Source organism: Peromyscus leucopus, chromosome 3 (assembly GCF_004664715.2).
Source record: "Peromyscus leucopus breed LL Stock chromosome 3, UCI_PerLeu_2.1, whole genome shotgun sequence".
Classification (NCBI taxonomy): Eukaryota; Metazoa; Chordata; class Mammalia; order Rodentia; family Cricetidae; genus Peromyscus; species Peromyscus leucopus.
In genome coordinates, this window is record NC_051065.1 from 38,192,540 (window position 1) to 38,218,908 (window position 26,369).

At 44.1% G+C, this 26,369-nt stretch overlaps 1 protein-coding gene across 9 annotated transcripts in view; it reads left to right on the forward strand.

Moving 5' to 3' along the window:
• The window catches only part of LOC114707973 (gamma-secretase activating protein), a 107,079-nt gene that overhangs the window by 66,316 nt on the left and 14,394 nt on the right, over nt 1-26,369 (forward strand). For 4 of the 9 annotated variants that reach the window (XR_005091047.1, XM_037203561.1, XM_028890907.2 and 1 more), the window contains exons 20-31: nt 5,810-5,938; nt 6,613-6,671; nt 7,289-7,320; nt 8,992-9,053; nt 11,602-11,697; nt 15,024-15,094; nt 15,508-15,602; nt 21,775-21,894; nt 22,797-22,858; nt 23,992-24,093; nt 24,250-24,349; nt 24,720-24,825. Coding sequence is in view for 8 of the 9 variants with exons in the window: in XM_037203561.1 (XP_037059456.1) it covers nt 5,810-5,938; nt 6,613-6,671; nt 7,289-7,320; nt 8,992-9,053; nt 11,602-11,697; nt 15,024-15,094; nt 15,508-15,602; nt 21,775-21,894; nt 22,797-22,858; nt 23,992-24,093; nt 24,250-24,349; nt 24,720-24,811 (1,020 nt within the window). In the remaining variant the exon portion in view is untranslated. Of the gene's footprint in view, nt 1-5,809; nt 5,939-6,612; nt 6,672-7,288; nt 7,321-8,991; nt 9,054-11,601; nt 11,698-15,023; nt 15,095-15,507; nt 15,603-21,774; nt 21,895-22,036; nt 22,079-22,796; nt 22,859-23,991; nt 24,094-24,249; nt 24,350-24,719; nt 25,463-26,369 lie in introns of those variants that run through there. The other 5 variants (XM_028890908.2, XM_028890912.2, XM_028890909.2 and 2 more) reach the window with 4 other exon arrangements.

The following is a 26,369-nucleotide window of genomic DNA, read 5'->3' on the forward strand; positions in this document are numbered from 1 at the left end:
AAGCCAGAGGGTCTCTGAGAAATGAGAGGCAGATGTTTACTCCCCAGTGACTTGCAGATGAGCCAGTACCACAGGCCCCTTTTGTTCTGTTTCTGGATCAATTGGCCATCCAAATCCTAAATGGGAAACAGTCCCTTCATGTAACTGGCCCTTTGTTTAATTAATAGTTGTGATGGGCTGCATGCGATGAGTGTTTTATGGCATCCTAAGAGACAAAGCAAGATGATTTTTGAAGAAGAGATGGAAATAATTTTCTTTCTTCCAAAGTAAAAAGTTAAACTTCCCTTTGTACAGGGAAACATGCTTTTTGGCCATTCCTTGAGACCCTGATTGCTTCTTAAACCAGATGCCAAGGACCATCTAAGCTCATAGACACTTCTTTTCACAAAGCATTTTTGTTATGTTTTTAAGGATTTATTTATTTTTGTTTATGTGAGTGCCTGCATGTTTGTGTGTGCATTTTATGTGTGCAGGTGCCCGTGGAGAGCCGTTGAGTCCCCCGGAACTGGAGTTGCAGGCAGTACTGAGTTATCCCATATGCATGCTCGAGACCAAGCCCAGGTTTTCTGCAAGAGCAGTGGGTCCTCTGGACTGCTGAGGCATTGCTCTGCTTCTCAGCTTTGTATTTTTAAAAGACCTCTATGAGGTAGCCATGCTGGTGCATGCCTTAAATCTCAGCACTCAGGAGGCAGAAATCTGTGAGTTTGAGGCCCACCTGGTCAACAAAGGGAGCTTCAGACCAGCCAGGTCTGAAGACACTGTCTCAAAACAAAAACAAGACTCTTCGGTATTCTTTTCAAAGCTGGTATGTGTGTCTTGAGACTTGTGGTTTTCACTCTGCACTGTCATTCTCCATGGCGACAATATCTGCAGCCCTCCCAATTCCCCTTTAGTCAAGTGTCCGCTGAGCGCCCGGGCCACACCCAAGCACCCTGTGAGGTGCTGAGCTGGGCTGAGCGGGTGGGCATGTGCAGGTTCCATTTTCTTTTTCTTCAAAGTATGACATCTAAAATTAAAAGTAAAATAAAAGCCTCATTTATTAAATTTATTAATAAAAGCATTAAAAGTAAAATAAAAGCCTCATTTATTCTCTGGGTCAGTGAACATGCTGGCATTAGCTAGAAGCTGTGATTCTTCGAAGATAGAGCGTAGCATTCTCTCTAAGTCATCTCCTGTTTCTCAGTGACCACAGGTCTCCACAGCTGCCTTATCAGCCTTCAGGGATGCAGTCCAAGGACTGTGTAAGGGGCAGGACTATGCTTGCATGCTCAACCCATGTTTTCAGCCGAGAATGATGATCTATAGGATCATCCCAGGAACTTGAAAAACCCACAAGGCTTCAGACCACTCCCCAAAACAATTAAATTCAGGCAGATGGTAGTGTTTCTAATGGGTATCTGAGGCTGGAAATCCACCACCAACTGTGGACAGCTATTGATCTTTTCTCAGCTTTCCAATGTCCTGACTCTGATCCAAACCCTATCTATATTCTCATCTCTGTTCACTCACTAAGAGCGTTGTTGAACATATCATCTTTAGCCTTTGTTTTCTCAAATCTGTGTCCCTGGGCCTGTGTTTCTCAGACTCCCAAACAGGCCATTCGATGGACGGTCATCTTTGAATGTTAGCAGGTTAAACATTGTACCACTGACCAAATGCTGATGGTGTTTACCAACAGTAAAGAACATGGAGATTATAATAGGCCAGTCTAAAAGACTATCAGTTCATATGAAAATATTTAGGGCACCTTTGACTAGCAGTATTTTCACTAAGTATAAGTTTTAATTTTTGTTTTGTCTAACATACAGATCTTTGTATTCTGTTGTGTGACTTTTCTTGAATAGATATGGACAAATGTCCACTCTCTTCAGATAGGACATCACAAACAGACTAAAGAATATCTACCTAAGTATAGCTTGGTAAACCAGTGAGTTTATGGGGATTGCCTGTAAGAACATGGGAAAGGGGGTTGCTTACAGGTATGTGGGTGACCCCTGGGCAGCTGCAGGTACATGAGTGACCCCCAGGCAGCTGCAGGTTTGTGGGTGACCCCCGGGCAGCTGCAGGCATGTGGATGGCCCCTGGGCAATGCAGGTATGTGAGTGGCCCCTGGGCAACTGCTGGTATGTGGATGGCCCCTGGATGGTCCCTGGGCAGCTGCAGGCATGTGGGTGACCCCTGGACAGCTGCATCAGTGGGGCTCCTGCTCCATGGAAAAGTCTCCTCTTCATCAGGAACCCAGAAAGGGTTTTTTAAGTCTTGGGAGTTTTGTTAGCTTCCTGGGGCTTTGGGCCTTCGTCCTCCCTCTAGGAGGGAGTGTTTCAGTGGAGAAGAACAGGCACACAACGCCTTTTTAACCAGTGGTTTTGAACTATTTTAAATATCTAGTGCAAGATATAAACAGCTCCAGGGAAAATTCTTGCACAAGCACACACTCTCTCTTACCATGGGCATGCTAGCACTTTTGAAGGTTGTTCACTGCCCACGATTTTTCTGTTATTCTCAATTGACTCAAGACTACGAGAAAAACAAGCTTCAAAACATATGTATTGATCTGGGTATATGGTTTGTATGTGTGGGTGTGCAGGTAGAGGTGGGCTGTGGGGGCTGATCCTGTCCTTCCACCCGTGGGCTCGGGCCGGGCCTCGGGCCATCAGTCTTACACTGAGCCATCTTCCTGGCCTCCCAATTTTTTTTTAAATAAAGAGAAGGATTTTTTTTTTTTTAAAGAAGCCGCAGTATGAGTGCAGTCTTCTGTCAGAATGAGTATTTGGCCTCAACAAGCCACAACAGGGCGACCCTAGTTCTCTTCCTGGGCAAGATTGGGGTGAATCCCATGTGGATGTCAAAGCAGGCGTGCCTGTAGCCAAACTGACCACTAGATGGCACCACAACACCAAGTAGTTTTCTGGTTTGGGCTCCGGTGTTCCAGAGCCGGATGTAGGGAACATAAGGCAGTAGAGATGAGTCTGCAGGACTTGTCCGACTTTTATTATTATTATTATTATTATTATTATTATTATTATTATTATTATTATTATTATTATTATTATTACTAACTAGGGAGAAGGATAGCTAAGATAGGTTTACTATAAATAAGGGTCACCTTGCATTCTTCCCTGAAGAAAAGTTAAGGAGAGGGCCCTGACCCTGGCATTCCCGTCTACCCTGGAAATACGTCTTAGTTTTTTACCTCTGGGAGAAGGGCCTTGGCTGTGTGGCCCTTTCTGGTTTCTAAATAAACTATAAAAGTGTCATGTAACTTGCTTAACTGCAACTCCAAAATCCATATGAAACCAATGTTGTCTTTTCAATAATAGCACATAGCCACATTTTAATGTAATATTAGAGCATTTTGTGTGTAATTGAAGTATATTTTATTTAAGTTCTCATTTATTCTTAATTTTTTTCCTTTTTAAATTTACTATTCAAAGAGTTTCATATGTGCATCGTCCTAGTTAAGTTTTTACAATAAACACCATGGCTAAAGCAGCCTGGGAGGAAAAGGTTTATTTCAGTGTACAGTTGCAGTCCATCACGAAGGGAGGTCACGGCAAACACTCAAAGCAGGAACCTGCAGACAGGAACCGGAAGAGTCCATGGAGGAGCCTACTTACTGGCTTGATTTCTTATAGACCCCAAGACTACCTGCCCAGGGACCACACCACTCATGGTGGGCTGGGCCCTTTCACATCAATCATCAAGAAAATGCCTCATAGGCTTGCTGATAGGCCAGGCTGATGATGGGGGGGCGGGCATTTTCTTAATTGAGGTTCTATCTTCTTGATGACTCTAGCATGCCAATTTGACAAACAAAACCAGCTAATATAAGCATGTAATTCGATTAAACCCACCCCATCTCCACCCCCATCTCCTCATTAACCCCCCACTGCTCTGCCCCATCTCCATGTGGTCCTTTGAAACCCACTGAAGGCCCAGTATGTTCATCAGCAGGGGTGTGGGCAGTCTCTGAGGGGCTGCATCCCTGCAGCAAACTGGCACTCTCCCTCGCCCAGCAGCTATCAATTGGCAATAGCTCTTCAGATAGGCCTGGGTTTTTGTAAGATCCTTCCCCATCCATGCTGGGATTCTGGCTGGTTCGATCTTGCACAGGTCTTGTGTGTGCAGTTCTGTGCAGTCACAAACGCTGTGAGTTCAAGTGTCCAGTGGCCCTGTCCTGGCTGGAAAGCATTGCTTTATAGTTATTCTCCTCTCCCTTTGCTCTTACAGCCTTTCTGCCCCGCTCTTCTTGGATGATCCCCAAGTATTGAGGGGTGTGTGTATGTGTTGTAGCTCACTGAGATCACAGCTGGGTAGCACTGATAAGTGTAGCTGGAGGTTTTCTTGTGTCCCGGCCGGCAGGCCGGCTGGCAGTTGGGACAAACCTCTCCCACTCGTGTCCCCCAAGTAAACTCACAGAGGCTTATATTAATTAAAACTGCTTGGCCATTAGCTCAGGCCTACCACTGACTACCTCTTACATTTAAACTCAGCCCATTTCTGTTAATCTATATGTCACCACGTGTTCCCTGGATGGTGGGATGGCATCTCCAGACTCAGCCTTCCTCTTCCCAGAATTCTCCTTGTCTGCTTATCCCACCCATACTTCCTGCTTGGCTACTGGTCAATCAGTGTTTTATTAATCCAGTGTACAAAAGCATTATCCCACAGCAGACAAACACTTTTCTCCTCTAGTAATATGCATAACACCTTCTATCACTATAAAAGCTAGCAAGTATATGCTTATAATTTGACCAGCCAGCAGGAGTCAGTGCTGGCTTGATTTATCCATGTCCTATGACTTGACTATATGGTGTCTTCAGCAATAGGGAGTCACCATTAGGTTCTGGAGGGTAACCAATAACAATGACAATAGCTTGCGTTTGAGGGAGGTCTGTGGGACCCCATTGACCATAAGTTCTCTTATTTTTTTGGATTCTATTAAGTCTGTCACCACAATAAGCAACATCTGTTAGGCTACACAAAAGGTCTTGCTGCCCACTACCACCAGGGTAGATACAGCATACGTAAGAAAGCCCATGCTGTGTGAATGACCTCATAGGCTGGGGTGAAAGTCCCAGTGTTTTGTGCAGGGTTGGCTATTGAGTTTCTAACTCCTCTCCTGGCTCAGGCTCGCTTCTTTCCTTGCATGTGTCATTCATTTAGTAAACTGCTTCTGCTGCTGCTGCTGCCCATGTGCTCAGTGGGTGGTCACCAGACTCCCATATCTACAGATATATCTCTATATTCTTCAACATTAATATACATTAGCATAGTATTTTATTATTAAAGGGTGACTATGATGATTATATTCTTCAATAACTAATAATTCAAAGATCTAAATACCAACCCATTCTCTTTGGAAGAATTTAACAACTATTGTGAAATTAGTTTATGTTATCATTTTGATTACTAGGTTAGGAATGAGTAAGCCTAGAAGAGAAGCAAGCCCATTCCAGTTGCTCTGAGTTCCAGGCACATTTCTGACAGGACATAATGTGGTGACACCACCCAAGCCAGAAGAATTACTCTCTGGGGAGGAAATGCCTCACTACAAGGCTTCCTGCCGAGCCCAACCTGACTAGGAAGTCCTTAGCTTTGGGAAATGAGCTGTAGTTCTCTGTTGTAAATGGGGAGAGGAAGAAGAGAGGTTAGGCTCCCGAGTCTCTGGATTTTCAAATTCTCATTGGGTGTGGCTGTACTATGAAAGATGTAGTGGCTCAAAAATGCCAACACCCAACGGGCGTGCAAGTGAGACACGCTGGTCACTATGCGGTATGAACTTCAGCGCCTGCTTTTTTGTCTACAGGTCTACAGCTTCAAGGGGTACTGGGCAAAGCTGAGTGCCAACCTCGAGTATATCAAGTACACGAAGCCTCACTTACACTATCACAACAGCGTTGTGAGGAGAGAATGGCACAACCTGGTCTCTGAAGAGGTGAGCACACAGCTAGCCCTAGAGACTGAGCGAGGCCAGCACAAGGCTGGCTCCTGCTGGTTGTGCTCTTCCCTGTCACCAGGCTGCCTGCCTCATGGCAGCCCAATGGGCAGCCAGCACAGCTTCTACTGTCTGTTCTTTGAGGAAGAAATTGGAGTGAGGCAAGTGAAGGGGCACGTAGCACATCTATAAGAGAAGCACAGGAACATGTCTCATGCTGTTAGATTTCTTGAGTAGCTGAAAGTTTATTTAGAAAAATGTAGCTGTTCCTCAGTATTTGCTAAAGGTTGGGGGAGAAAGAACCAGTGAGACAGACTGTAAGGGACTGACAGGGAGCTCTCTGGGGAATAGTTCTGTATTTTAATAGTACATAAAGCTATGCACATGATAAAATGGCGTAGGACTAGACACATACTATACAATATCCAATTCCTGATTTTGACATTGTAGTATAGTTGTATCAGATAGGAACATTAACAGAGGCAGGATGAAGGGTTTCCTGTGATTATATTGTTTGAGAACAAAGTTTAATTTAAAACAATAGATGTTCTCATTACATGGGAAATAATATTATTTTTGAAGACTTTAACTACATTGCTTTTTGTTCTTGCTATTAAAAAAAGCTATCCATGAAATTTTCACCTTCTGTATTCCTGACATGTTTTCTCCCCTAGAAAACAGGAAAAAGAAGGTCCACGACGTACGTGAAGAACATCCTGGACAATGCAATCAAGTCAGTACAATCAAAGGACAGCAATGGCTGGCCTGGTGGGGTGCCTCTGTGGTACACCATGGTAGAGTGCCGTCCTTGGTCTCCTCAGACCACTGGGTGCTAGAGTTTCTAGTGGGAAAAGCTTCCTGGTCAAGCCTCTGTAGATTGGTACCCTGGAATGGATGGTATAAGATGGATATAAGATGGTATAAGATGGATAAATGGTAAAGAAGGGAATACTTTTGAGGATGAAAATAGATAGCAGGCTGATTTAAGTTGTTGGTGGAGCTTGCTCTTATTTTGAGGGCATGTTTTCTGAGTAGATGAGTCATCCCAGAGTGCTGGAAGTGGAGGCCCATTCCAGCAGCTGTTCTATTTTCTGCCTCCATTATTTCCAATAACTGAGAGCTGCAATTTTTCTAAATAATTGCCGTTGCTGGCACTAAAGGGCTTTGAGATTTGTAATTGCTTAATGTGCCTTTTGGTACACTGATGTAAGTTTTTTAGTTTCCTGGTAGGCAGAGAAGAGCTTCTGCAGGGGTTTTGTGAGTCTTTAAAGAGGATATCTCTGTATGGTGTTGGGCTCTACATTTTTTAAATGATGTTTCTCTTGTAAATAACACATAATTTCTTTGCAGGGTGATTTCTAACATGGAAACGAGGACGTTGGGTAAGAAAAGACCTGCGCTAAAGTCCATGTCTTGTTTGCAATGTTGTTCTTCCTAACCAGTGGGTTGGCAAGAAAATCACTTGCAGCAGTGTAACAGGGTGTAATGGATACAGCAGCTTTTAACATCGCCCTGGCAGAGTGACCACATAGCCAGGCCCCTGTGTATCTCGGCACTAGGACCTCCAGGTCAGCTGTCGAGTTGTTTTTGCCGAGGGAGTCCCTCCGTGTTGGCCTTCTGGTTTTGCTCACATCTCCACTCAGAGCTGATCTAATTAGCATGGCCTCTGGCTGTACCGCGGGCACACTTGGCAGCTCTCGCCTGAGCAGCCTCACTGATCACATAGAGCCTTTGACTTGGATGTGCCTTTCGTTTGGTTCACGCTGGGCCATGCCCTGGGCTCGGTCCCAGGGGAGCAGTGTGGTTCTGTGGGATGGACACCAGCTTAGACTCCAGAGCTGTCACATGACGACCAGAAGTGCCTCGCACATCGTCCTCAGGGCTAGTGTGAGGGGAAAGGCAGGACGGACTGGTTCGTGTAGAGCATACCGAGCCAGTGCCTCGTGTAGGCGTAAGGGATGTGGGCAGGAAGGGACTTAATGGAGAAGAGAGAGGCGGGGGAGGCTATGTCAGCTAAATTAAGTCTTGACAGGCAAGGAGGGTTTTCTCTGTGGTAACTGAGGAGAGAGAATGGTGAATATTTTCAGGTCCAAGCCTTTGTGATATTGATCATGCTTCATGAAGGCCAGCCTTCATCAAGGAAACTTTTGATCTACTCTTGTTTTATGGGCTTGGATGTTTTCATATATGTGGGGACCATAATGAAAATTAATTTGGAGAGTGTGTAACAGCATACTCAACAGCTGTATACACAGCCCAGTGAACCATGAAGGTGACTTATCTCCTTGGGGAACTAGCCATAACCTAGGTAGCCAAACCATCCTTGCCCATAGCCAGGTACTGTGCCCTACCAGACAGGGCATAAATGTGTGAGATACAAGGTCATCTTCCTGCTGTGTGGGAAACCTTGTCGCTGTCTAAGGGAGGCTTTGGAGCCTGCTTGGTGCCAGGCCTGCCATCGTCTTGCTGGGACAGTGTCTCCCAGTGTGCTTTAAAAACTTCACTTCCTGCCCCATGCTCTGCTTCACATGAAGAATGCTGTTGCTGCCTGAAACTGAATACTTCAAACCGAGGGTTGTTAAGCTCATATTCTGGCTACTTTCATCATAATCCCGAGGGTTAAGATGGGTGGAGAAAGCATTCATCCTAAGGGGCCATAGAGCAGCCATGCCCTTTCAGAAGGAAGCATCAGCTTGTGGGTTCTGCCCTCTCACCTGCTCTGGGCCTCAGAGATCCTGAAAAACTCCTGCCTGCCTGCCCGCCTGCCCGCCCGCCCGCCGGGAAGTGACATTTGGTTTCACTGTCTCGCTGTTGCGATCTTCTCAGTCTTGCGCCCATCAGCCTTGTTTGCCCCAGTTATTGGCTGTGACATCAGTTCAATAACTCTCAAGGCCACTGAACTATGGGGTCAGGAAGTAGAAGGGAACCATGCTGCCGTCCCTAGAGTTAGGCCTCTGGAGGGTAAGAGGCTCAAGTGAAGAACTGGCCTGCGGGGTTCTAGCCCACTTCCTGAACACTGCCCTTCTGATGGCTGCTCCTCTGTTCAATTTCAGAGCCAAAGTTAATACCCCTCTTACAAGAAGAAGATAGGCACCAGAGGCTGCTCATGGGCCTGGTAAGCAGTCTGTAAGCAAGCTTCTGTGGTGCCAGCAAGTGGTCCCAAGTGGGCAGGGACCAATGGCCGCTCGTTCTGAGGACATTTTCCATTAAGTATTCATCAAGTGCTAGCACTGTAGCCCCAGGTGTCCAGTGGTGAGCAGAACATGTGTGATCTCCACCCTCTTGGCATATACAGTCTAGTAAAGGAGACAAATTAGTCACACAAATAAGCATGCATGTAATTAGTCACATGAGTAAGCATGTAATTATAAACTGTGGTAAGGAATACATTTGTATATATGCCTACATTCTGTGGTTCTGGACATATGACCCTGTTTTTAGCTTTAACGTGGGTTCTTGGGATTTGAACTCAGGTCCCCAGGCTTGTGTGACAATCTCTTCTAACCACTGAGCTCTCCTTGGCCATTTTCATTTTTTGACTATCAAGTTGACAAAAATTTACAAATCATATTAACAAATTCAGGATACAGGGAATTGGCTATCCTCATGCCACACACCAAAGATTAGAACAAACTGTTTTGGTGGTGTCTTGCAGAAGCATGAGACCCAGTCAATTTCCCTGCCAGGAACTGAATCTGACTGTAGAGTTGTGGCTGTATCAAAACACTTTTCTTCCCTTCTCTCACTTTACAATGAAACTCTGGAATGAGATGACGTTACTTCTGTGGCCAACTCTCTTGCAAACTTTTCTTTCAGGTATGTGCGTGTGTGCACATGTGCATGCTTGTGTGTAGTGTTACTAACTACTAGAACATGTACGGAGGAAATAAATCAATTTTAGTACTTTTCACAAAATTAAATACATCTAGTCATTAAAGCTAGTCTAAAATGTTTGCTGACACTAGGAAACTATCACATAGAAAGAAACATTAGAGAGTGTGGGCATAGCTGAGCAGGGGAGGCTACGATGGTCATGCACATGCAGAACTGTGAGATGCCTCTATTTTAATTTCAAATTTTATTTTGTCTATTTGTTTGAGATAGGAGATGTATTTCACATAGCCTGTCGGCCTTGAGACCACTGTGTACCTAAGAGTACCTGACATTGAATTCCTGACCCTCCTGCCTCATCCTCCCATATATCAAGATTATATAAGCATTAGGCCAGCATTAATTTTCACCTTTATAGTTATGACAGAAAAGTTAAATAGCACAAAAGTACATAGTATTTCTTAGAAGAAAACTAAGTCTAAAAGGCCAAGTGTACCAGCTCACGTGAGAGGCTGAATTGAAAGATGGTGACATTGTGTCTTGCTGAATCTTGAGGTCACACAGAATCCACTAAGATGGAAGGTTTATGCATGTGTGACGTCCCTGTACAGTCCTCACCAGTTTTCATTGCACAAAGATCTCTTTAGCTAAAACAACAACAACAACAACAACAACAACAAAAACCCTCTTGCTGAGCGGGCCTTTCAGGCCCGGAAGGACAGCAGGAGTGGAGAGCAGAAGGAAGGAAAGGAAAGACACGAAGATGGAGGGCTAGGGATGCAAACTGCGGATGGGAGGGTGAGGCTGAGAGCAGATACAGAAGCCTGGAGACACAAGAATGAATCTTCATTACCTTCGCCTGTGAGGTGGGTGGCGTGGTGCAGATGTGGTGCCTGCTGTATTTCCTTCAATGTCTGTCCTTCCAAGAGTCCCCACTGACACCCCCTCCCCGACACACACACACACACACACACACACACACACACACACACACACACAGAGTCTTTGTCTCCATGGAGCACAGTCTCTCCATGGATCACAGTCTCTCCGTGAAGCACAGTCTCTCTGTGGAGCACAGTCTCTCTGTGGATCACAGTCTCTCTGTGGATCACAGTCTCTCTATGGAGCACAGTCTCTCTATGGAGCACAGTCTCTCTGTGGATCATAGTCTCTCTGTGGATCACAGTCTCTCTGTGGATCACAGTCTCTCTGTGGAGCACAGTCTCTCTATGGAGCACAGTCTCTCTGTGGATCACAGTCTCTCCATGGAGCACAGTCTCTCTATGGAGTACAGTCTCTCTGTGGATCACAGTCTCTCTGTGGAGCACAGTCTCTCTATGGAGCACAGTCTCTCTATGGAGCACAGTCTCTCTATGGAGCACAGTCTCTCTATGGAGCACAGTCTCTCTGTGGATCACAGTCTCTCTGTGGAGCACAATCTCTCTGTGTTGGTCCTGCTATTTTCCCAGAGCTATTGGTGGCGTAGGTTTCAAACAGGTGTAGACCCCAAAGCCTGTGACCTCAAAGCTGGTGCCTTCCACCGGCTTCTTTGGAGGATTCTCATCCGGATTGAATGACTCCCAGTTGCCCCCCAGCTTTGGTTAAATCCTAAGAAGTTCTTCTGATTTGTTTCTGAAATGTTGGAGTCATCGATTTACCTCAGCAGAGGGTAGTTAAAGAGTCATGTTCCTTTGGGATGGTGAGAGAAGAAGGTTTCCCTCGGATCAAGAGTTTTTCATGTTGATATGAAATATTAATAATGGTCCTAATTAAAATCAGCCGCAGGTGTGAATGGGGCTGTTGTGACTTACCTAGTACCTGTTCTGTTTCAGATGGTATCTGAGCTAAGAGACCATCTCTTGAGACACCTACAGGGCATAGAAAAGAAGAAAATTGAACAGATGGTTCTGGACTACATTTCAAAACTGGTTGGTTTCACTTTTTTTCTCCTAATTTCAACTCTACCCTTAGCTCTATGTCTAGTTCTCTAGGTGTCGGTCAGTGATCCTGTTGGTTGTTGTTTAATGTGTGTATGTTTGTGTGTTGTATGTGTGTGCATGTGTAAAGTGGGGGTGGGAGTGCCCATGGGCCACAGGTTGACTTTAAGAATCATCCTCCATCACTTCCTGCCTTGGTTGTGGAAACAGGATCTTCCTGAACCTGGATCTCATCAATGCAGCTAGGCTGGCCAATGATTTCCAGGACTCTACTTGTCCCTCCCTGCCCCTCCACTCCCCAGCCCTGAGGCTACAAATGCTAGGTGCTCTGCCTGACTTTTTACATGGTGCTGAGGATCCAAACCCAGCTCCTCGCTTGGCATGGCAGGCAGTTTGCTGACTGAGACATCTCCCGAGCACTCACCCCCACTTTGTTTTTCAGGTTAGGTTTGGGAGATTTCCACCTTCACACTGGTATATTTGGTGCTAGAGATTGAGAAAGGGGTAAAAAGAACAGCAAACAAAGAACTTGTGGGTGGAAGTGGTTTTCTGTCCCGTGCTCGCTCATCGGAGCACAGACAATGCGGCCAGGGCAGCGGCCAAGCGGCCTCAGTTGGCAACTTCCACCTCTTTATTAAACAGTGAGTGCTGACTTCTGTAGTGAAGGTTTATACAGAGAGGAGAGAGCTTGCACTTTAACCCCCAATTAGCTCCAAAGCCAAAGGAGGCTCAGCTCTGTCTCAGCTTCCAGCTCAGCTCTGTCTCTCACTACATCTGCTAAAGAGATGATAGCTCATTGCCTGTCAGCCATGTATTGAGATGCCATTATTCAAATGAATGACACCTGTTCATATGTAAATAGAAGTAATGTGATGAGGTTGGATTTCAGCCATTTTTGCTTTTTCAAAAAACACTGAAGCTGAAGTCTGGCCCTGTATAATCTAGAAATAATATGCTTGACAAATCAAAGTATTCAACTACAAAGAAAAAGAATGTTCCATTATTTTTCCACGTTTGAGTAAGACTGGTATGCAAATGAACCAGTGTATATGTGTGTGTATGTATATATATATTTTTTGCAGTGACTTTGGAAGATTAAATTTCTTAGCTAAGATCAAGAAAATCTGCTCAATTAATTTTCAAGTATTCTACCTTTATTGTAGTCATTAGTGACTTCATATTTGAAAATCTACTGAAAGATTTGGATTTCATAATTTAAACCTTATTTATTATGCATGTGGGTGTTTTGTATGTATGTATGTATGTATATCTGTGCACCATGTGCATGCCTGGTGCTCTCAAAGGCCAGAAGAGGGTTTCAGATCCCCTACCAGAGTTATAGACAGTTGTGAGCTGCCATGTGGATGCTGGGAACCGAACCAGGGTCCTCTGGAGGAGCAGTCAGTGCTCTTAACTACTGAGCCATCTCTCCAGCCCCAGTGAAGTTTATAATCTTAATATACTAGGAAAGGCTGGGTATTGTCATATAATGATATTTGTAATCGGGCATCCAGCCTCCTCTGTCTCTCTCGATAGAACGACAGTGAGGCACACATTAAGAATATGGTACTGACCCACCCCACATCGACAGAAATGTTCTTAGTCATTTGTCTCTCTCTTCAAATAAAAGTCCTCTTTCATTCTTTTATTCAGCCTTATGTTTTAAAGCAGTTCTGTTGATGAGTGCCAATATGCAAGGCTATTTGCTAGTGTTCTGAATCTTTACAGGAAGGGTAGGTTCCCCAAAGTCTCTGGTCTTCGGTAATGATCAGGAGTTACTTGCTTGAAACCGTACCTGTCATTTTTAGTATTGCTGGTAACCCAGATAGCTCCTCCACCAAACAGCCTTGCCTCCTTATGCCACAAGGCCAGCTGTGAGCACCACTACAGCCACACCTTTGTGATTGGACAGAGTTAGACAGAGTGGGGACGAGGGAGTTTTTTTTCCACACCAGGTATTGGCAGGCAATACATGGCTCTCAGCTCAGGCTGAGACAGGGACCTTCTTGAAACTTAAGTGCATTGGCTTAAAGAACCTGTCATACTGAGGAGGCTTCCTTCTGAAACCATCACCAACAAAGCTGGCGCAGGAGCCCACCTGTCCGTGACACAGGTGCCCTTTGAAGACCTGTGTTTCCCTCTCTGTATGTCTGGTGGCTCTGTCATTTGTATTTCCTTAGTGGGGGCTGTTTATGGTGGAGCTTATCTATAGATCTCATTTGAGCCTCTCTACTTTTTTCTTTTTTTTTTCTGATGTAATCTCGATGATGTCCGTGGCATTTTTTATATAAGTCCATTTGTTCATTTGTGGTATGGTGATGGCTGCAGTCATTGGGAACAGCTTTCAGACCACGAGAAACTTACTGTACTTAGTCACATGTAAGTTTTCACGCTAGTTTGTGCCAACTCCTAGAGCCAAGAGGCCCGAAAATGGTGCCTGTGCTGACCCAGAAACACTGTGCTTCTTACCCAGCTTGCCCAGTTGCAACCAGCCATGCCCACTATGCTGGTCTAAAGAGGGTGGCTAGGCAGTCTTTCTGGAAACACGTTCAAGGAAGTTGCTTAGAGCTTGATGATATTGTCTACATGTAGCTTGCTTTCAGCCAGAGAATCCTGTACCACTGAGGCTGTGCATGGAGTTCCTTTCTTCCTTGCTTCCTGCTCCTACTCTGCATGCAGGATCACTAGTCCATGGTGGACAGCCTTGTGGAGACTGCCCTACTGCTGACAAACCTGTAAATTTAGAATAGGTTTCTAGATAAAGCCTTAATCCAAGAAGGCATCTTGTTTGGGTGATATAGTGCTGATTTCTTGAGCACTGGCTCCAGGGAGTGACTTGACTAATTTTTACAACAACCCCGTGAAAGCACTTCCTCTTATGTCACAGAAAAAGACACTGAGATTTGGAGAGGATGTGCCAGGGAGACACAGTTCCACAGAACCTGGCCCTGATGTCGTCTTTCCCCACAGCTCACATACCCACTCTATGCTACTCTGTCATCTTTCACTCAGCCCTGGCAGTGTGGCAGGCTGACAGTCAGCCATTGGCATCTGACCTTCACTGATGGGTAAGGGTCTGTGTGGATGGAGGAGCCAGTTAGCTGTGCAATGGGACATTGCCAGCATAGACAGAGGGGACTCTGTTCAGTAGGGCATGTTTCCAGTCTCTCCTTCAGAAAGGCTAGTTGTATGGTGTGCCTGGTCACAGCCTGAATGCCAACTGTCTTGGATGTGCAGTCAGAGCTGCAGAGGGACAGCTGGGAGGGCCTTGAAGGAAAGGATGCAAGCTGTGGTTCACGAAGCCTCTCTCCTTCTAGCTGAATCTCATTTGGTGCATGCTGGAAACCAGTTGGAGGAAACACAGTGTGCATCCTTGGGTTTTCCACCTGTACGCAAGTATTTTTCAGTGTCCTTTATCATGGTGTACAAAGAGCTAGTAGTAACTGCCTGTTCTAGAAAAGCCCCTTAGAAATGTTAGTCCAAAGAGGTCCTCTCCAGCCCCGCCACCATCTGTCTTAGTTTTATACTCAGAATTCAAGGGTACTTCAGCTGTCCTCTATGGCATGTGGTTGATGAGGAGGGAGAGACACACGAGCCCACTACTTCCAAGAAGGGAAGTTTCAGTTAATGTAATTTGCAATTATGAGCCCTCTGAGTGTGGTGTGAGATTCTGTGCTTTAGGCTACAGGCCAGTCTCTCATTTCTCAGGCATTTCGTAGGGATCACTGCAGGGTACTCAGAGCCACTGCTCAGGACTAACAGGGTGCGTGGCTGACATCCTACTTCTTTGTTTTTACCCAGCAATGACCATGGCAGTGCTGCAGATTTTGAAGTCTTTCATCTCATGACCAGGATTTTGGATGCTGCTAACAGCCTGTGTTGCCCTCTGCCTCCTGGTGAGTCTTGGCTCTTTGGTTGTTTGCTGTAATAGAGTGGTTTTTCACAAGGTCTCCAGATAGTAGCACCCGTGTGTCCTCAGCAGCAGGCCCTGGTGGAGGGCTCCCCGACTGCTAACTCCACTGTTACTGCCTCTCGGAAGCGGTTCCAGTCAGTGCCCATGTGCACGTCTAGCTGAACTTGCACCCATGGTGCTGTTGCAGGGAATGTGCTCCTTTGCTTCAGGCCTGCTTTACTGTATGGAGAGGCCTGAAGGTAAAAACTAAGGAGGGGTGTCTGGCTGGGTGTCAAGTGTTAGCGTGGCCCTTGAGTGCTTAGGGGCTGGGAGTTTTTTTTCAGGATTTTGAGAAAAGACCTAATCAGGCTTCAAAATACTCTTAGCATGTGTGTGTACAATTATTCATATAAGTGGTCATTAGACCAGTCCGTGAATGTGTGGAGTAACTATTTCATGTCAGGTAATACTTGAGGAATGAAAGCAGTTACAAACACTAGTGGGAGTGGAATAGGATGACGTTTGCATAAATCAGACTGATGTAAGAAATGCATAAGCTCCTGTTTGCCATAAACATCTGCCCTGTGTTTACCGTTTTCTTTCCTATAGGAAGAATATCTAACGGGAGAGCAACCCTTTTAACATTTTAGATGTGCAGTCCAGTGTTGTCTGTCGGCACAGTGTGGCATAATGCCTCTCTAGAGCGTTACCATCTCACAAACAACTTCTCACATTCCACGGACAGCAGCTTCCCTTCCTGTCTCTGGCCTGGGCCACTACCTTTCTGTTGTTTCTGTGACTCTACTTTAGACCATTCTTAAATAGACTCTTGCAGTATTTGTCTCTCCTGTGACTGGCTTATTTTAACCTTCATACTACCCTCCAGATCCATTCATTTGTCATGGATGACAAGATTTCTTTCTTTTTAAAGCTGAGTAACATTACACATTTGTGTATTTTACATATTATTTACCTGTTTATTAGTGAGCTTTTATGTATCTTGGCTAGTGTGAATAGTTTAATGAAATTAGTGTACAAATCTCTTTAAATATCTTGACTTTAATTCTTTTGGGTACTCAGAAAGATTATGGGATCATATGCTGATTCCATTTTTAGTTTCTTTGAGGAGATTCATGCAGTCTTTCGTAGTGACTGCATTATATATTCCCACCAACAGTGTATAAGGGTCTGCATTTCTCCACACTCTTTCCAGTATTTACCCCTGCTTTAGATGCTGAGAGTAGGAGGTGATATTCACTGTGGTTTTTATTTATATTTCACTGATTAGTGATATTGACTATCTCTCCATGTAACTCTTGACTAGTTGTATGGCTTCTTTAGGAAAACAAAAACAAAAAAACCCCCTCTGTTTAGGTCTTCTACATGCTTAATAAAATCAGTTGTTGTCTTGCTATCAACTTATTTATTTTTATGTTTTGGATATTAGCCCCTTATCAGATTTCTGTTTTACAAATATTTTCTCCCTCATTTTGTAGCTATTCTATTATCTGTAAATGGAGGCAGAGTTTTTCTGCCCTACTGACATGTCCCAAATAAGTACACAAAATAAGTAATTATAGAATGCTTGGTCATTAGCTCAGGCTTATTATTAACTAGCTCTTGCATTAAAATAACCCATTTCTATTAATCCATGTGTCTGTAGCTTTACCAGTTCCCTGGCATCTTGCTTCTTGGGCTTGTGTCTCTCTCAGCTCCGCCCTTCTTCATCACAGTCCTCAGTTTGATTGTCCCACCTAACTTTATCCTGCCTTGCTATTGGTCAAACAGCTTTATTATTAACCAATGAGAGTAATACATATTCACAGCATACAGAAGGATCATCTCACAGCACTTTCACCTTTCTGTCTAATCAAAAAGGAAGGTTTTAACTTTAATGTAGTAAAATTACATACAGCAAAAACAGTTATCAAACAAGAATTATAGTTACAATATCCAGTCTATTTGTATTTGGCAAAATTAAATCAATCACCTATCTTATCTTTGTGAGTCTAAAGTTTTGTATCTAATTTATCTTTTATCATAACTAAGGAAAACTATAATTATAACTATCTAGTCTTCAACTCCATCAGGCTACAGAAGGATGTAATGTTACCTAATGACAGGGACATCAAGCTGCATGGACAGTCCCCCAGAGTTCCTCTGTAATGTTGGGGCATCCAACTCTAGTCTTACAGGCCTAGCATATCTAACAGAACGAGAGTGATGTGTATTCATAGCTTATGTATTCTGTAAGGATTTTACTATCATTTTTAAATCATTTTTAAAATCTATGTTTTTCCCCTTTTTTTCTCTTCTTCCCTTTTTCTCCCAAGCCTATGCATATTTTTTAAACACACTGTGACCCATTTAGAGGCCTTTTTGTCTGAATCTGTTCTTACTCTGTATCTTTAACCCTTTTTGTCTGAGCAAAAACCTTAAATCCACCTCGCAGCATGCTGCTGGGAGCCGCCTCTTTGTACTGCAGCCCATTTGAGACTGTGGGAATCCTCCATGCTGCAGCTCAAGCCTGCACACCACAGCCAGGGGATGTGTCTCTATACCAGGGCCCACATGAGAGACATAAACTAGGAAGCTGCTCTTGGTTCCGGTTTTTGTGTGTCTAAAACCCCTGTTTTTAAAGCGTCCTCAGGCTTTATGTAGATGTATGTGAGCCATGTTGGAGCACCATTTGTAAACTGTCCCCACCACCAGATCCCAAATAAACTCACAAAAGCTTATATTAATTACAGAATTCTCGACTGTTAGCTAAGGCTTATTATTAACTAGCTCTTACATTTAAATGAACCTGTTTCTATTAATCTATGTATTGCCACGTGTCCGTGGCTTCACTGGTTCTCTGGCATCTTGCTGTTTGGGCAGGTGGCTTGTGTCTCTCTCGACTCTGCTCTTCTTCATTCCAGTCCTCAGTCTGGTTGTCCCTCCTAACTTTATCCTGCCTGGCTAGTGACCAAACAGCTTTATTATTAACCAATGAGAGCAATACATATTCACAGCATATAGAAGGATCATCCCACAGCATTTTGCTTTCCTTTACCCCTGAGGCCCCCATGCCCCCGGCTCCACTGCTCAGGTAGTTCAGGACGGCTTCAAACTTCTGCAGCCAGCACTGGCCATGAACTCCTGATCCTCTTACCGTTACTCCAAGTGCTGGGATTACAGATATGATTCACCATGCCATACATGGCTTCTCCTTTTCTATTAAATGCTATTATTTTTCATATGATAAGTGGAGAGAGGGTGAAGTGGCACTGGAGTGTGTGCGCGTGCGTGTGTGTGTGTGCGTGTGTGTGTGTGTGAGTGTGTGTGTGTGTGAGTGTGTGTGCGCGTGCGTGCGTGTGTGTGTGAGCGTGTGTGTGTACGTGTGTGTGTGTGAGTGTGTGTGTGTGTACGTGTGTGTGTGTGTGTGTGTGTGTGTGTGTGTGCAAGGGATTAATATATGCATGTGTATAAGGGTGCTTGCTTTTCAGGTTTATAGGACTAGTGAGCATTGAGTTTCAAGAGTCAAACACTTAAATAAAAGAAAGGAGTGAAGAAGTGGCAAATAGAGTTTTGTTTGGGGGTTTCTGTTTGTTCGTTCTGATATTTCTCTCCCTGGCTACAGCAGCCCTGGAGGATGAGGATTGATGGGATGGAACTGATGGCTAGTTATAGTCTATGTGCTCTGCTGAGAGATGACATACAGAGATGAGGCCATGACTAGGCCAGTGCACTTGGGACCATACCAATGGGGCAGATGAAGGGTCACTGGGACGTTCAGCATGTACACAGGATTGGAGAAGGAATTTTGAATCCTGGAATAGGATTTTATGATCTAGTTTAAATGCTTTTTCAGGAATAATTTTTGACTTTATTAGTATGGGAAAGAATTTCCAAGTCCACATGAAAACATTAGTGTTTGTTAGTAATACTATAATTTGTTTTGAACTGGGGACCTAGTGAACTCAGTCTATTTTAGCCCATTTACATCTACTTGAGGACAACATCTGCACATCATCTGACCCTTGATATTGCCAGGAATTAGGACTGTCCTGCTGCTCATGACTCATATGCTCAGAGAGAAAATGCCGTGATTTCTCAGAATGCAAACCCCGCTCACTGAACGTCATTTGTCCTGCCATATATATCCCTGAGAGCAGGCAATGGTTCTCTGTCAGCCCTGCATCCAGTCAGTTGATAAGCATGTACATATTGCCATAGAACTCTTCCTGTACTGGCTAGTTTTATGTCAACTTGACATAAGCTAGAGTCATTTGAGAGGAGGGAACCTCAGTTGAAAAATTGCCTCCATAAGATTGGGGTGTAGGCAAGTCTATAGGGCATTTTCTTAGTTAGCAGTTGATGGAGGAAGGTCCAACCCATGGTGGGTGGCGCCATCCCTAGGCTAGAGTCCTGGGTTCTATAAGAAAGCAGGTTGAACAAGAAATGAGGAACAAATCAGTAAGGAGCACTCCTCCATGGTCTCTGCATCAGCTCCTGCCTCCAGGTTCCTACCCTGTTTGAGTTCCTGTCCCTGTGACCTTTGATGATGAACTGTGATGTGGAAGTGAAAGGGGAAATAAACCCTTTCCTCCCCAAGTTGCTTTGGTTATGGTGTTTCATCACAGCATTAGAAACCCTGACTAGGACACTTGGCTTCCTCTTCATCCTTTGGTGTCCCAGTCCCTCTCGTACATGTCCAGGCCACAGTGTTCTCATGGGTCTAATCCATTCTTTGTCTGTAGGTGTAGTAACATTCCAAAAGTAAAATTCAGTTCTTCTTTTATCATACTCAAAAACTTTCAGTGTTTCCTCAAAGTTTCCTGGATTGATAAATTCCTTGGTAGCATTCAGCATTGGGTCCATGTTGTATGTACACATGGCATGGAACTGGTCACATGTAAATATGTCCTTATTCTTATGATGAATTAGTTGCTACCTCTGTCATACTGCAAAGTGAACAAGAGTGGTGATGTCACTACTACTCACCCCTGCTTAGTATATGAGAGGGTGCTGAATCAATTCACTTTGTCCAAATCTACCATTAATCATTGCTTTCTATCATCAGATTTCAACTCAAATGATCACCTCCTGTTTCTGAATGTACCCATACTCTCTCACCTTAGGTCTGTTCATATCGTTCTGTTAACTCAGCTATTAGTTACTGAGGGAGCATGATCCTCTGGTTAAGAACCACAATCCCACAGTCCATTTCAGGCGATTCAACCTTTTTCTTACTATTTATAGGATACAGGGAAGTTTCCCAGCTCCTGTGAATCTCAGTTTTCCCATCTATTGATTGCATCTGATAGTGTTGGGTGTGGAACAGGTGAGCCAATGCTCACTTAGCGTGTGTCCCGTGTTAACCATGCTGTACCGTGTGCTGGCCTCTATACACCTGCCCTATTCCTTTAATAGCCCAGAAGGAAAGGTCAGTGGCTCCATTTTAGGGATGACGGAAGGAAATTCAGAAAGGCCAGTTACTTAGAGTTGGTTACTTAAATAACAGTAGGATCCTAGCATAGGTCTGTTCTGCTGCCTCTGGCATTTTCAACACACTAAATAGAGATCTCGTCAAAGATCCCCAAGATGCTGACATTCCAAAGAGGGGTTTTCTTATTCTCACTGGGTCTGGAATCTTCTTCTGTGTATCTTGCTTTTGTTCATTGTCACTGGTAAGTGACCAGAGCTCTGGGGTTTAGCCCTACTCAGGAGACTTGGGCTTGAGAGAGAGAGCAAGGCTTCATTTCTACTGAGTTCTTACAGAGTCTGATCTGGTTATGCCATCCACATTTCTTCTTTTCTATAATTTAGTCCAAGTAGACTCCAAAAGTCTTTCTCTATGAGATGACCAGAGAATGGGCATACAAACTGTTGCCATCTGGTCCTAGGTTTTTTTTGTTTTTGTTTTTGTTTTTTCATCCTTCAGCCTAACAACCTTTTAGCTTGGGTCTATGGAGTTTCAACATCTGTTTTGAAAGATGGTAAAATAATACTGACCAGGGACTTATTCTATAACCACTATGGTACTCAGTTGTGGTTACACAGGAAGGGGACTTGGACTTTGTCTTAAGGGGTCAGCTGATCCAGAGCTCAGGCCTCATTCTCATGCCTGAGTCATTTCCTCTGGAGCCGGAAGTGCTGGCCGCTCACGTCTGCGCTTGCCCCATTCACCCTAGGTTTCCACTCTCTGCACGTGATTCTTGGTGTGCACTGTCTCCCTTTGTACAATCTGCTGCACCTCATTGACAATGGGGTCCTGTTGCTCACTGAAACAGCAGTCAGAAGACTTGTGAAAGGTAAGCAGCACTGGGGTTTACCAGAGGGTGGATTTCAGGCAGGACACCCTCAGGATTGCCTTCTGGGTATGACACTCAGAAATGTCCCATTCACCGCTTGATGGTCTGCAGTATATACTGATGTTCTTTTTTCTGAAACAAGGTTTCCCTGTGTGGCCTTGACTGTCCTGGAACTCACTCTGTAGACAAGGCTGGCCTCGAACTCACAGAGATCTACCTGCTTCTGCCTCCCAAGTGCTGGGATTAAAGCCATACACCATCACTGCCTGGAAGTTCTTTTTATTTGAACATGTATCACTTTATTTTCTCCTTTTACTGGGCCCTACAAATTCTTAGCACAGCCCCCTTCCTGGAACCATCCCCTCAGGCCAGCTGAAAATGTGTCAGCTCTTCTAGAGGTCCTGAAGAACTTGAGTCCATGCACTGTTGTTAGGTTTGTTTTCTCTCTCTGAGAGTAAAAAGAGGCTGGGAGACTATGAATTTGTTTTTTAAGAAAGTATTATGAACGCCTTACTTTCAGCTAATTAATTTTGTCATTCTCAAAATTAGACTTGAAATGCGAGAAAAACTAATGAGAGATACAGTGCTTGTGTGAACCTGACCATTATGGTCTGCTTGCAATCTTTCTCATGTAAGTCATTCATGCATGTATTTGTTAATATTGTCAAAGCGTCTGTGTTCTTCAGAGTACCTTATGCTTCAAGTTAGTGGATGAAATCCTCAGTGACTGGCAGCCTATTGCAAAATAAAAGCCCCCTTAAGTCCGAGTCACAACTAAAGCTTTCAAAACATCACTAGCTGTGAATGTAGGTTCTCGGGAGGAAACACTCAGGATTTAAAACTTTCTGAGGTATTAAAATGGATATCTCTATCTTATCTGTTAATCTCTAACTTTCTTGTAGATCTGGACAATTCAGAAAAAAATGAAAAGCTAAAATTCAGCATCATTGTGCGGCTTCCTCCGGTAATCCTGAAATTTTCTCTCCAGCCTCATCCACCCCCTCCTTCCATTTGCCTTTTGTAAGAAGATAGTTTTCTTGTAGGCTGAAATCATTAAATTATTTCACTTTTCAACCCTTTCCATGAAATCCCATCCATCTATTTATGCAGCATGTGGTTCTGGGGCGTCGTGCTGTGGGCACAGTGTATGCAGACAGTTTACCCGTCTCTTCTCTTGGGTAGCCACACTGATATTTACCTCAGTCTGGGTGGGAGGGAGGGGAAACGTGCTTTTGACATTAAGCTGATAAGACATTCAAATCCAGGTGAGGTCAAGGGTGCTCCAGAACTGCGTTTCCCCCTCCTGTTACATTCTGAGCACAGGCAGACATTACCAGGTCAAAAGAATGAAGAGCATGTGAGGAAACTGTCAGGAAGGCACTCCTTGCTCTTTTGTGGGGCTATTAGCTCTCAGAGTCAGAAATGTGAAGAAATTCCACAGCAAGGTCTTTCAACCCTCTGACTGTGCAAACTTCCTGACCCGAAGAACCTGGCCAGTGTGCTGTTTACACCAAGAGCACTGGGACCTTTGGCACCCGCCACCCTCTGCCCCTTGACTTTCTGGACCTGACGGTCTTGCCTTGTGGCTGTCACTCCTGCCACAGGCTTCCTGAGAACAAAGTACCCCCTTTCCATGGCTCTGTCTCCCTGAGGAACAGTAGTGATGTTTAGTTTGGTCTCCAAATCTGACCTTTTTTTGACCCATATTAATTAGGGTGTTTAACGTTTCTAGGGCAGATAATGGGGGAGAAACCGACCTAAGTCCATAGCATCTTTAGTTTCCCGTCAGGGCTGCCATGCTCATCTCTAACTTTGAAGGATCTCAGGTTCAACATCATCCCAGAAAAAAGGAATTTGGCAGCATTGATGTAAAAGTCGTGCTCCTCAAGTTGAGGAAAGTTGAAGGAGTATTTATGAAAACTTCAGAAGCATGTCTCAGGAGCTTGGCCTCTCTCCAACAGTCACGATTCACAAAGGTTCTACATTTTAGAGTAGCTAGCCCTTTGGGAATAACAGTTTGAAGTTAAAAGTAGGTATGTGGTCTGTTCCGTGCACTGTGACCTATACTCTCCACTGTGATTTCCAACTGCACTGCAGCTTATTGGCCGGAAGGTCTGCCGGCTCTGGGACCATCCCATGAGTTCCAACAGCATTTCACGGAACCATGTGGCGCAGCTGCTGAAGAACTACAGGAAAGAGGTAAGTCTATGTGAGACCCAGACAGTGAGTGTTCTGCGGATCCCACCTGACGTTTCTACATACCCCGATAAACACAGTTCTGTTTTTGATCATTTTATTTAAAGTTGGGTATGTCTTGGAGAAGCAATTACTATATAGGGGTGTTTTCTCTTTCAGCCTCGACACTCTATGATTGGCAAGTCATCATTCCCAGTAGAATTTCTGCCTCTGAACTACTTCATTGAAACTCTGACCAGCCTGGAGAGTTCCCACCAAGGTAGCTGTTCCTCTGCTCCTAGGACTTCCCTTGACATGTCAGTCATTCTCCAGTGACAGTCTGTATTGTTTCTTTCCCTAAACGCCCCCTTACAAGTTATGTCCTTCTAACACTGATTTTCACTAGAGAGAATACTGTACCTCCTAAATTACCCAAGGAGTACTTAACTTTGAAGACTGAAAGGGGCTTGAGATGTTTAAGGTCTGTTCTGGATGATGGGAATGCTCTTTAGTGCCAACGTTTAATGAAACTAACAACATATTCTCAGAATAACACATTTCACTAACATATAAAACTATGTTCCCAGTGGGAACAAAGTTGTAAATAGCCATGGCTCCATAGTAACACACACTCTCTCTTACTTCCCCAGCTCTGTGTGATTTTGAAGGCCATGACAATGTGGATGCAGAATTTGTAGAGGAAGCTGCTCTGAAACACACCATGGTGCTTTTGGGCTTATGAAAGCCACTATGCAGGTGGACTGCTTTCAGTGTTTTAATACTGTTTTCACCTCCTTTTCCTGGGAATTCTTCAACAGTCTTTAAAATTAATAACAGTGCTTGGGCTTCACTTGTTCAAACAGAGCCAGCTGCTACATGCCTTTCCAGTGTGAGCAGCCAGTGAACAGTCAAGAGTAATGACAGTTTCTATGTACTGTGACAGGAACAGTTCTCTTCCTGGTGGCTCAGTAGGCTGGGAACCAGTTCTGTGGCACTCCAGAATCAAATAAAAACCATAGGGAACAATGCTTAGGACAGGAAGAGCTACAGATCACTGGAAAAAACATAAAATGAGCAGAAAATGTAAATGCTGTAAAGAGTATTTGAGAAGAACCTGGATTTGGACTAAACAAGATTTGCCATCTGCAGTATTGAGTAATTGTGACAAATTATGATTTGTACACACAGGACTTAAAGCAGCCTCTGCCGTTATGGTGGTTCAGATGGATCTGTATTTAATTTTTATATTTATGGAAGTTTGAGTTAGTAATATCTTTTCAGTAAACATGACCTCAAGCCGGGTGGTGGCGGCTCATGCCTTTAATCCCAGAACTCAGGAGGCAGAGGCAGGTGAATCTCTGTGAGTTAGAGGCCAACCTGATCTACAAAGTGAGTTCCAGGACAGGATCCAAAAGCTACATAGAAAAACATTGTCTCAAAAAACCAAAACCAACCAAACAAACAAACAAAAACATGACCTCAAATGCTGAAAGCTTTGGTCTGACTCTTCCCTAATTTTTGAGCATAGCCCTTTTATTTGCACAGGGCATTTTGAGCCCATCAGCATGTTCCTGCAGGAGCCCATGACACTGACTAGGCGTTCTATCCTTTCTCATCTGTCTTCTACAGCGACGTCACCCTGACCCATAGGGCTCAGCTTCCCGGTTTGGTTCTGCTTTTCTCCTACTGCTGTTTCCCTTTCTCATGGTGAAATTTGAATGATTCTAAATGTTGTAACACAAATGCTAATTCACCTTATTTTCTGCAGGCTTCGTTGTGCTCTCAAAGCTGTCCTAGCCTATAGAAGTTCCCTTTTGTCTTCACATGGTCAGGCAGGCTCAGAATCTTGGCACCAGATCAGCAATGTGGAAATACTGTATATTTGCATTCCTTGTGTTACAAATTCCTCTGTACAGGAGACAGCAGATTTTAGTTATTTAGTTCAAATTAAATAAAAAATCCTCTTTGCAAGTTAAATTCTTACAGAATATTTAATTGTGCTTTCAACAGTTCATCTACTCTTTGCCATTCTCAGTTCATTTCCCTAGGTCTTTAGAGTATATGGATTCTCTTCCATTCATTGCTTTCATCATTTCTGTTCACACCTGCATAGTTCATGTGGTTTCCTAGTTGAATTTATTGGACACATATTTGAGATAAACATCAGTTTGACTTTGACACTGGGCTTATAATTAATTATTCAATAACTTGCTATTCATTGAAGGGTAGCATACAAACTCCTTGGCATTTACCTCTGAAATTTTGACCCTGTAAAACATGAACATTCTTTTGCAGCTAAG